The sequence below is a fragment of the Pan paniscus genome, chromosome 10, assembly GCF_029289425.2.
Source record: "Pan paniscus chromosome 10, NHGRI_mPanPan1-v2.0_pri, whole genome shotgun sequence".
NCBI classification, from domain to species: Eukaryota; Metazoa; Chordata; class Mammalia; order Primates; family Hominidae; genus Pan; species Pan paniscus.
The window spans coordinates 141,204,981-141,217,045 of NC_073259.2; the positions used below are offsets into that span (position 1 = coordinate 141,204,981).

A 12,065-nucleotide genomic window follows, 5' to 3' on the forward strand; every position below is an offset into this window, starting at 1 on the left:
TTGACATTCCACTTACCATGTGATAAGTAAATTTACTGGTGGCATTGACAGTAGGTACTTATAGCAACCAATTTTGGATTTTAGGCATTAAGCATCCTGGTGCTTTTTCCAGGCAAATAGGAGGATAATGATACCCAATGGAAATGTTTATCATCATTCCTTCTTCTTCAGGTTGGGCAGGGCCACGGTCATCCATGGGGCCTGGTACCCATGCACTGTTATTAACATATACTTCAATAGGATTATCTATCCAAGTAATTGTCTGAATTAAGGGTGGGAAAGGCACATAGGCCCAGTAAGTATAGTTAGTTGTAGCGGCTCCTGCAGACATAGGGAGACTTACCACCGTTGATACAATCATTAAAGCTGCAAGCAGCATATTCTCTGGAGTTTGTGTTACTCTTGTGTTTTCCAGGCTTTTTTTCAGCTAACTGTGTCAGCTTCTTTAGCTGGGCCCAGGTCGACGGCTCCGCTTTCTTGGTAGATGGAAACTTCTTTTGTAAGTTGTAAGTATCCAAACTGGAAGCTGATTTATTTTCTGGTTAAACACAAGCAAAACCTCTCCCCCATGTTATCACCTTCCCTATTTCCCATGTTTTATTTTTGTTGTCTTTCTACCAAATTAGTTTTCCCTCATGTGGGCTGTTCTTTTTACCAGTAAAATGTTGTTCTGCAGAAGTAGTGGTCTGATTTCTATATATGTTTAGAAAATTCAAAGTATAGAGTGCTAGATGAAGTTGTATCTGGGGAGTGTTATATTCCTTACTTTTTGTCTCCCTTCTCTTATGGTCTCTCTCTTCCTCTCTCTCTCTCTCACACACTTTTATCTCCAGTTTCACTTTCTGTGTCTCTCTCTAATCTCTGTCTCTTCCTTTTACACGATCTCTCTCCCCAGTCTCACTTTCTGTGTCTTTCTCTGATCTCTGTCTTTTCCAGTCTCTCTCTCTGTCTGTTATCCCCTGTGTCCTCTCTCCTTCACACTTAGTCTCTTTTTCTTTCTCTTTTTCTCCCCAGTTTTACTTTTCTCTCTGTTGGTCTTTCCCAAATAATGAAAAGGAGTGGAGGTCTGAATTTTATCAGATGATATTGTCAGGCCTGTGTTTGCAACCTCTGTCTGCAGAAATGTGTAACAGTCAATTAATTTGTCTCTTGTTTCTGGAGCACACAAAATATTATCAACATAATGAATAATACAACAGTCTGGAAACTTGTCTCTGATTGGTTGAAGAACTTGAGCTACAAAAGTCTGACAAATAGTTGAACTATTAAGCATTCCCTGAGGCAACACTTTCCACTGAAATCTGGTGGCTGGTTCTTTATTATTTATGGCTGGTATAGTAAAAGCAAATTTTTCAAAATCCTGTTTTGCCACAGGAATGGTAAAAAAGCAATCCTTTGAATCAATTATAATTAAAAGCCAATCTTTGGGGATCATGGCCGGAGAGGGCAGCCCAGGTTGGAGAGGCCCCATGGGTTGAATTGCTGCATTAACGGCTCTCAAATCAGTTAGCATGCACCATCTGCCTGATTTTTTCTGAATTACAAACACAGGAGAATTCTAAAGAGAGAAAGTGGGTGGAACACGTCCTATTTAAAATAGTTTTTAAACTATTTTATGTAGCACCCCCAACTTTTCCTTAGAGAGCGGCCACTCTTTGACCCATACAGGAAGCTGCAGGGCAAGTCTGAATTGCTCCTTCACCGTAGTGAACTGCAGGTTGGGCAATAATGAGTGCCACGAGCCAAGTCGCAGCAAGCCTAGTTTCAGGCTCCCTCCCCCAGCACTCACTCGGCTGAGGAGGAGGTGGCCATCGTGCTTTTAACCCCAACGGCCCCGATGGTTCTGGACTTTTTCCTTTTAATTTTAATGTTTCAGGATATATCACCTCCTGTAATTGATTGTAGTCAACATTTTGCGTTGACCGAGCCATTACTGGCTCTGCTACATTTTTACAATGTGAACTTTCTGTTCCTTTCTTGAACTCTGTTTCAGCCTCTTCACAATCTATTACACAGCTTTCAGGGGCATCAGAAACTGAAACTCTATCTTCTTCTATTTGAAATGGTTCTAAAGTTGCTTTAATAATAGCCCAATCATTCCATACTGCACGTGGGATGATTTTACCTTCCCTAGTTGCTTGTTTTAATTCTTTGCCAATTTTTTCCCAATCTTTTAAATCTAAAGTTCCCTTTTCTGGAAACCATGGGCAGAATTGTTCTATTGTTTGAAATAGCATAATTAGATTTTCTGTAGAAGCTTTAACTCCCCCTCTTCTTAAGAGAATTTTAATGAAGCTGAGATAAGAGGCATATTTACTTTCAGTTTGCCCCATTGTTACCCTGGATTCCTCCAAGTGCACAAGCTTACCGCAAGGCTGACCGTGGATGTACTCGGGAATCTCTCGTCGGCTGTCCTCAATGCTCACGTTCTTAGCGTACCTTCACCCTAGAGAAAGGCCCCCACGTCGGGCGCCAGATGAAGGGGTGGCCTGCCCCTCCACACCTGTGGGTATTTCTAGTCGGGTGGGATGAGAGACTGAGAAAAGAAAGAAGACACAGAGACAAAGTATAGAGAAACAACAGTGGGCCCAGGGGACCAGCACTCAGCATACCAAGGACCTGCACCAGCACCGGCCTCTGAGTTCCCTCAGTTTTTATTATTATTTTCATTATTTCAGCAAAAAGGAATGTAGTAGGAGAGCAGGGTGATAAAAGGAGAAGGTCAGCAAAAAACGTGAGCAAAAGAATCTATATCATAATTAGGTTTAAGGGAAGGTACTATGCCTAGATGTGCACGTAATCCAGATTTATGTTTCTCTCCACTCAAACATCTCAGTGGAGTAAAGAATAACAAGGCAGCATTACTGCAAACATATCTCGCCTCCCACCATAGGGCGGTTTTGCTACTATCTCAGAATTGAACAAATGTACAATCGGGTTTTATACCGAGACATTCAGTTCCCAGGGGCAAACGAGACAGTAGCCTTCCTCTATCTCAACTGCAAGAGGCTTTCTTCTTTTACTCATCCATCTCAGCACAGACCCTTTACGGGTGTCGGGCTGGGGGACGGTCAGGTCTTTCTCATCCCACGAGGCCATATTTCAGACTATCACATGGGGAGAAACCTTGGACAATACCCCGCTTTCGAGGGCAGAGGTCCCTGTGGCTTTCTGCAGTGCATTGTGCCCCTGGTTTATTGAGACTAGAGAATGGCGATGACTTTTACCAAGTATACTGCTTGTAAACATTTTGTTAACAAGGCACGTCCTGCACAGCCCTAGATCCCTTAAACATTGATTTTATACAACACATGTTTTTGTGAGCTCCAGGTTGGGTCAAAGTGGCTGGGGAAAGCTACAAATTAACAACATCTCAGCAAAGCAATTGTTTAAAGGACAGGTCTTTTTCAAAATGGAGTCTCTTATGTCTTCCCTTTCTACATAGGCACAGTGACAGTCTGATCTCTCTTTCTTTTCCCTACAATTTACATTTTTTCTAATATATTAATTCAATGCTATAAATTTTCCTTTAAGCACTGCTTTCACTGCATCCCACTGATTATCCCACTGAAATAAGTTGTATTTTCATTTTCATTTAGTTCAACATATTTTTAAATTTCAGATTTCTTGTTCGTGTTACTTAGAAGTGTGTTGTTCAATATCCATGTGTTTTGAGATTTTCCTTTTAATCTTTCTGTTACTGATTTCTGGTTTCATTCCATTGTGGTCTGACAGCACATATTATATGATTTCTATTCTTTGAAATTTGTTAAGATGTGTGTTATGACTAAGAATAGTGTCTATCTTCGTGAATGTCTTGGGAATTGGAGATGAATGTGTAATCTGTTGAATGAAGTAGTCTACTGATATCAGTTGATTGATGGTGCTGTTAAGTTCAGCTATGTTCTTAATGATTTTCTGCCTGCTGGATCTGTCCAGTTCTGAAAGAGGGGTGTTGAAGTCCCCAAGTGTAATAGTGCATTCATCTGTTTCTCCTTGCTGTTTTATCAGGCTCTGCCTAATGTATTTTGATGGTTTGTTGTTAGGCACATGCACACTAAGGATTTTTATGATTTCTTTCTTGGAGTATTGACTCCTTTATCATTATGCAATGCTTTTCTTTAACCTTGCTCTTAAGTCTGCTGTGTCTGAAATTAATTTAGCTACTTCTCTTTCTTTTGATAAGTGTTAGTATGGTATACCTTTCTGTACTCACTTATTCTAAATCTATATGCATCTTCATATTTAAACTAGGTTTCTTGTACACAACATATAGTTGGGTCTTGTTTTGTGATGCACTCTGACAATGTCTTAAGTTAGCGTATTTAGACTGTTGACCTTCATTTTTAAAATTTATTTAATTTTTGGCTAGGTGCGGTGGCTCACGCCTGTAATCCTGGCACTATGGGAGGCCAAGGTGGGCAGATCATGAGTTCAGGAGATTGAGACCATCCTGGCTAACATGATGAAACCTCGTCTCTACTAAAAGTACAAAATATTAGCCAGGCGTGGTGGTGGGCACCTATAGTCCCAGCTACTCGGGAGGCTGAGGCATGAGAATGGCGTGAACCCGGGAGGCGGAGCTTGCAGTGAGCCGAGATCACACCACTGCACTCCAGCCTGGGCAACAGAGCGAGACTCTGTCTCAAAAAAAAAAATTACTTATTTCTTTAGAGACAGGGTCTCCCCATTTCCCAGGACAGAGTGCAATGATACAATCATAGCTCACTGCTGTCTCAAATTCTTGGGCTCAAGAGATCCTTTTGCCTCAGTCTCCCAATGTGCTGGGATTATACGCATGAGGCACCACATCTAACCTCGTGTGTGTGTGTGTGTGTGTGTGTGTTTTTGAGATGAAGTCTTACTCTGTAGCCCAGACTGGAGTGCAGTGGCGCAATCTTGGCTCACTGTGACCTCCCCCTCCTGGGTTCAAGCAATTCTGCCTCAGCCTCCTATGTAGCTGAGATTACAGGTGCCCACCACCACACCTGGCTAATTTTTGTATTTTTAGTAGAGACGGGATTTCACCATGTTGGCCAGGCTGGTCTCTAACTCCTGACCTCAGGTGATCTGCCCACCTCGACCTCCCAAAGTGCTGGGATTACAGGCGTGAGCCTACGCACCCAGCCCCGTTTTGTGTTTTTTATTGAGCATTTTATATGATTTCATTTTCTCTTCTTAGCATATTGATTATACTTCTTTTTCTCATGGTTGTCCTAAAGTTTGCAATATACATTTTTTTTTTTTTTGAGATGGAGTCTTGTTCTGTCACCCAGGCTGGAATGCAGTGGCATGATCTCTCCTCACTGCAGCCTCCACCTCCCGAGTTCAACAGATCCTCCTGCCTCAACCTCCATAGTAGCTGGGATTACAGGCATGCGTGCTACCATGCCTGGCTAATGGTCTGCATTTTTAGTAGAGATAGGGTTTTGCCATGTTGGCCAGGCTGGTCTCAAACTCCTGACCTTAAGTAATCCACCTGCCTTGGCCTCCCAAAGTGCTAGGATTACAGGCATGAGCCACCATGCCCAGCCTACATTTATAAATAATCCAACCCTACTTTCAAATAATACTGTGCCACTTCATGTGTAGTGCAAGTACCTTATAATAAAATATTTCTCATTTTTTCCTCCAGTCCTTAATATCACTGTTGTCATTCATTTCACTTATATGTAAGCTATAATCATAAAATACATTGTTATTATCATTATTTTTTTGAGACAGAGTCTCGCTCTGTTGCCCAGGCTGGAGTGCAGTGGCACAATCTTGGCTCACTGCAACCTCTGCCTCCCGGGTCCAAGCGATTCTCCTATCAGCCTCCTGAGTAGCTGGGACTATAGGTGTGTGCCACCATGCCTGGCTGATTTTTTGTATTTTATTTTATTTATTTATTTTTGAGACGGAGTCTTGCTCTGTCACCCAGGCTGGAGTGCAGTGGCACTATCTTGGCTCATCCGCCTCCTGGGTTTAAGCGATTCTTCTGCCTCAGCCTCCTAAGTAGCTGGGACTACAGGTGCGAGCCACCACGCTCAGCTAATTTTTGTATTTTTAGTAGAGACGCGGTGTCACCATATTGGCCAGGCTGGTCTCCAACTCCTAGACCTTGTGATCTGCCCGCCTTGGCCTCCCAAAGTGCTGGGATTACAGGCGTGAGCCAACGTGCCCAGCCTTGTATTTTATTTTTTGAGATGGAGTCTTGCTCTGTCACCCAGGCTGGAGTGCCATGGCATGATCTTGGCTCACTGCAGCCTCTGCCTCCCGGGTTCCAGACATTCTCCTGCCTCAGCTTCCTTCCTGGGTAACTGGGATTACAGGTGCACACCACCACGCCCGGCTAATTTTTGTATTTTTAGTAGAGACGGGGTTTCACCATGTTGGCCAGGCTGGTCTCAAACTCCTGACCTCAGGTGATCTGCCGGCCTTAGCCTTCCAAAGTGCTGGGATTACAGGCATGAGCCACCGTGCCCGGCCAATACATTGTTATTATTTTGAACAAGCTGTTATCTGTGAGGTTAATTAAGAATAAGAAAACTAAGGCTGGGTGCAGTGGCTCACACTTGGAATCTCAGTACTTTGGGAAGCTTGGGTGGGAGGTGCTTGAGCCCAGGAATTTGAGGCTCTAGTGAAATATAATCCCAACACTCTTCTGTAACCTGGGCAATAAAGCAAGACCCTGTCTTTTAAAAAAATAAAATATTTATTTTACTTTTACTTATTTCTTTTTAAATGCGATTCCTTTCTTCATGTAGGTCTGAGTTTCTGACCTGTATCATTTTCCACCTCTCTGAAGAACTTCTTTCAACATTTCTTGCAGGGCAGGTGTACTGGCAACAAATTCCTTAAAAAAACGTTTATTTTTCTAAGAGAGTAATTTCTCCTTCACTTTTGAAGGATAATCGCACAGGCTACAGAATTGTGGGCTCGAGAGTTTTTTTTTTTTTTTTCTCTCAGCACTTCAAATATTTCACTCCACTCTCCTTGTTTTTTTTCTTGGTTTCTGAGAAGATCTGATGTACGGTAATCCTCCCCTATCTTCAGGGGATATTTTCCACAACCTCCGATGGATGCCTGAAAATGCAGATAGTATTGAACCTCATTGCCATTGGTTAGAGTATGTTTCTGTTCATGTCTTCCATCCAAAAATTTAATGCCTTTTCCAGTTTTTTGTTTGTTTTTTTTTTTGTTTTTTGGCAGGGTCTCACTTTGTCACCCAGGCTGGAGTGCAGTGGTGTTATCATAGCTCACTGCAGCCTTGAGCTCCTGGGCTTAAGCGATCCTTTCACCTCAACCTTCTGAGTAGCTGGGACCACAGGTGCATGCCACCACACTTGCCTAATTTAAAAAAAATTTTTTTAGAGACGGGTGCTCCATATCTTGCCCAGCTGGTTGCAAACTTCTGGCCTCAAGCACTTAGGCAATCTCCTTGTCTTGGCCTCCCAAAATTCTGGGATGACAGGCATGAGCCACCTTGCCTGGCCCTTTTACACCTTAACTAAGCACTTATGCACTTGTGGTTGTAACTTTAGCAGTTTGAGGTGCAACAGCGAAACTAGCTGAGTTGCTTTTTTTCTTCTTCATATGAATAGAAGACTCATTCTGCTGTAATCTTAGCAACCTCAGCATATGAGAGAGTTTTTCCTTATTGAGTGGAGAAGAAATTTCACATTTTCCCATTAAGGAAGCACTTTGTAGCTTCTGTTTGGCATATCTGAATTGTCAGCATCACTACTCTTGTGCTTTGGGGCCATGATTAAGTAAAATAAGGGTCATTTGAGCACAAGCACTACGATACTGCATCAGGTGGTCTGACAGCTCCTAAGTGACTAACAGGTGGGTAGCATTCGCAGCATAGATATGCCAGGACGATTCACATTCGGGGTGGGGTGGAGCAGGATGGTGCGAGACGTCACACTACTCAGAATGGTGTACAGTTTAAACATGAATTATTTCTGGAATTTTCTATTTAATACTTTTAAATATTGAACAAAGGTAACTGAAATGGTGAAAAACTACAGAGGAGAGGACTACTGTAATTCCCAGCCTTGTTCCTTTATAGGTAAGGTTTTTTTCCTTTGACTTCTTTTTTCTTTGTATTTGATTTTCTGAAATTGGAATATGATATACCTAATTGTAGGGGTTTTTGTGAGGGGCGAGAGGGCACTTACCTTGCTTGGTGTTCTCTGTGTTTCCTGCATCTGTGGTTTGGTTTATGACATTAATTTGGGGAAATTCTCCGTCATTATTTCCTCAAAGACTGCTTCTGTTCTTCCTTCTTTTTTAGTATTTCTGTTATGCATATATTACATCATTTGTAGTTGTCCCACAGTTCTTGGATAATCTGTTCCTTTTTTTCCCCTCAATATTTTATCTGTTTTTCAGTTTTGGACGTTTCTATTGAGATATCTACACAGAATACTTATGAGCCCGTTGAAGGCATTCTTTATTTTCATTACAGGAATTCTTTTGAGATGGAGTCTTGCTCTGTCGCCCAGGCTGGAGTGCAGTGGCACAATCTCAGCTTACTGCAAGCTCCACCTCCCGGGTTCATGCCATTCTCCTGCCTCAGCCTCCCGAGTAGCTGGGACTACAGGCGCCCACCACCACACCTGGCTAATTTTTTGTATTTTTAGTAGAGACGGGTTTCACTGTGTTAGCCAGGATGGTCTTGATCTCCTGACCTTGTGATCTGCCAGCCTCCACCTCCCAAAGTGCTGGGATTACAGGCGTGAGCCACTGCACCTGGCCCATTACAGGAATTTTTATTTCTAGTATTTCTTTTTGATTCTTTCTTAAAATTTTCATTTCTCTCCTTACATTATCCATCTCATCTTGCATCTTGTATACTTTTTCCCAGTAAAACTGTTAGCATATTAATCATAGTTTCTTAAGTTCCTGGACTGATAATTCCAACATTCCTACCATATCTGTCTCAGATTCTGATGCTTGTTCAGTCTGTTCAAACTTTTTTTTTTTTTTTTTTTGCCATTTAGTATACCTCATAATTTTACGTTGAAGGGTGGACATGATGTACTGAGTAAAAGGAACTGCCTTTTGTAATGTAGTGGTAAGGTGTTGAGGGAAGAGAAGCATTTTGTAATCTTAAAATTATGGTAAGCCTGTGCTTCTGGACTAAGAACTTAATTAGTTCTTAATTTTTTTTCCACCTTATGTGGGATAGGATGGCTAGAAGGGGCTGGAGTTTAGTTTGTTCAACTTTTCACTTGTTTTTAGGACAGAGTAGTGACTTCTAAGATCCTTGTAGGTCAGACTGTAAACTGCAGGTCTCCCTGTCATAATTTTCCATAATTTCCTTCTTCCTGTATTGATCTTAAATAACATTGGTGATAGAAGATATTAGGCTGTTTTCCCAAGAAAAGAGTGAATACATCTAAAAAGTTTCCTTGGAGTATATTAGTTGCTGGTTTATCAAAGGAATCCTTTATTACATCAAGAAAGAAACCTTGGTGGCTCATGCCTGTAATCCTAGCACTTTGGGAGGCCGAGGTGGGCAGATTGCCTGAGCTCAGGAGTTTGAGACCAGCCTGGGCAACACGGTGAAACCCCATCTCTACTAAGATACATAAGTAAATAAATAAATAAAATAAACCATTAGCCAGGCGTGGCAGCGTGTGCCTGTAGTCCCAGCTACTCGGGAGGCTGAGGCAGGAGAATTGCTCGAACCTGGGAGGCGGCAGTTGCAGTGAGCCAAGATCGTGCCACTGGACCCCAGCCTGGGTGACAGAGCGAGACTCCGTTTCTTAAAAAAAAAAAAAAGAAAAAAGAAACCTTCTATCTATAGGCTTTTAATAAGTACTGAGTTTCCTCAAATCCATTTGGCATCTACTAAAAAGAGTATGGAGGTATAGTAGGAGGTGGGAAGAGGTGAGGTGATTGAGGAAGGGAAGTGTGTGAAGGGATATGTAATTAGCATTCTATTTTTATATCTCGAACATTGTTTTGATTGTGTTTTTTACTCTCATTGTTGTGAGAAATATGGCAAATACACTAAATCTGCAATTAACCCCATTTTTTCTTCTTTTTAATTGACACAATGACTGTACATGTTTATGAAGTACAATGTGATGTTTCAATACATGTATACATTGTATAATGATCATATAAAGTTAATTAGCAAATCCATTATCTCAAATGTGTATCATTTCAAATGTGTATCATTTCTATGTGACAAGAGCATTCAAAACTTCTCTCTTCTATTTTGAAATATACATTATTATTAGCTATAATCATCCTACCATGCAAGAGAACACCTGAGCTTATTCTTCATATCTAACAATAACATCTTACCTGTCCAACACCCCTTTTTTTTGAAGACAGGGTGACATTCTGTTGCCTGAATTCCTGGGTTCAAGCAGTCCTTCCAGGTCACTGTGTCAAGTAGCTAGAAGTACAGATGCACAGTACCGTGCCTAAGTTTTAATTTTTTTTTTTTTTTTTGGGTAAAGACAGGGGTCTCATTTTGTCACACTATGTTGTTTAGGCTGGTCTCAAACTCTAGGACTCAAGTGATCCTCCAGCCTCAGCCTCCCAAAGTTGGATTACAGGCATGAGCCACCACACCTGGCCCCAACAGCTTTCTATTTTTTTTTTAATGTCCAGGTTCACTTGGTATATTTCAGTTCCCAATAAGTTTCCTTGAAGCATTTCTAGATGAAGCCTTTATTTATTGGAGTGGATTTTTAAATCTTATCTCTGGTCTTTTATACAATTTTTACCCTAAGTATAATGAACTTACTCTTGTGTCTTATATCAATATTTTCTTCTGTGTTCTCTTTCCCTATTTATATTCTCAGTTCCTGAAGAGAATTACTCAGTTCACATCTACAGAGTTCTTATTTAGGTACTCAGTAGATACAGAATTGGTTTAAAGAAGAGGCAAGAAAGGAATTTAAAGTTTTATCTGCATTGACACAATTATTTTAACAGCTGTTTCACTGCCTCCCCATCTTGATCTTTCATGTATTTTGTATACCTACCATATAGGTACAGATCTTGATCCATTATTGAGATATGAATTAAATATTTCATCAAAGAAACAGTCTATTTACCTTTTCTTAAAAGCTTACTGTGAGAGCAATAACAGATAACATTTTTCCCAAAGTGCCAACGTATGTTTGACTGAAATGAAAAATGCGTTTTTAGATGTTATGGGGAATTTTAAGCTTATGTAAAAGTTATAAGAATAGTACAAAGAATGTCCACATTCACCTTTGCTTGTACACATTTGCCTTATCATTTGGCATATGATTTTTCTTCTGAAACATTTGAGAATAAGTTCTATATATTATGGCCTTTTACCTCTATACACTTAAGTGTAGATTTCCTAATAAGAATTTCCTAAAGATACGATTTTTTTTTTTTTTTTTTTTTGAGACAGACTCTCGCTCTGTCACCCAGGTTGGAGTACAGTGGCGCAATCTCGGTTCACCGCAACCTCTGCCTCCCAGGTTCAAGCAATTCTCCTGCCTCAGCCTCCTGAGTACCTGGGACTACAGGCGCATGCCACCACGCCTGGCTAATTTTTTGTATTCTTAGTAGAGACGGGGTTTCACTGTGTTAGCCAGGCTGGTCTCGATCTCCTGATCTCATGATCCGCCCGCCTTGGCCTCCCAAAGTGCTGAGATTACAGGCGTGAGCCACTGCGCCCGGCCAAGAGTATGAATGTATTTTTAAGGAGACACTTCATATTATTTCAAAATTCTGTTCCAATTTAAAAATGATGAAGTCCATCGTTAAAATTCAGCATGGAGAAAATTAGGGCTTATGTTTGTCAAACACATTTGATATTAAGACACTTTATTTTTCTGTCCAACTTTCATTTTAGGTTAAAGGTTACTCATGTTACATGAGCAAATTGTGTGTCATGGGGGTTTGGTGTACAGATAATTTATTTTGTCACCCAGGTAATCAGCATAATGCCCAATAGTCAGGTTTTTAATCCTTACCCTCCTCCCACATTCCACCCTCAAATAGGTCCCAGAAAAGACATAATTATACCAAATATGAACTTCATACTAGTTCAGAAGGTAGAGTTGGAGGATCATAGG

At 41.0% G+C, this 12,065-nt stretch overlaps 1 protein-coding gene across 5 annotated transcripts in view; it reads left to right on the top strand.

Annotated features, from left to right (window-relative positions):
• Positions 1-12,065, top strand: part of ZNF140 (zinc finger protein 140) — a 30,313-nt gene that overhangs the window by 15,536 nt on the left and 2,712 nt on the right. For 2 of the 5 annotated variants that reach the window (XM_055096475.1, XM_055096476.3), the window contains exon 3: positions 7,990-8,056. The exons of 2 other annotated variants lie outside the window; for them this stretch is intronic. In XM_055096475.1, coding sequence (XP_054952450.1) covers positions 7,999-8,056 — 58 coding nt within the window. In that variant the 5' untranslated portion in view covers positions 7,990-7,998. Of the gene's footprint in view, positions 1-415; positions 507-7,989; positions 8,057-12,065 lie in introns of all 5 variants that reach the window. One more of the 5 variants, XM_034934962.2, reaches the window with a different exon arrangement.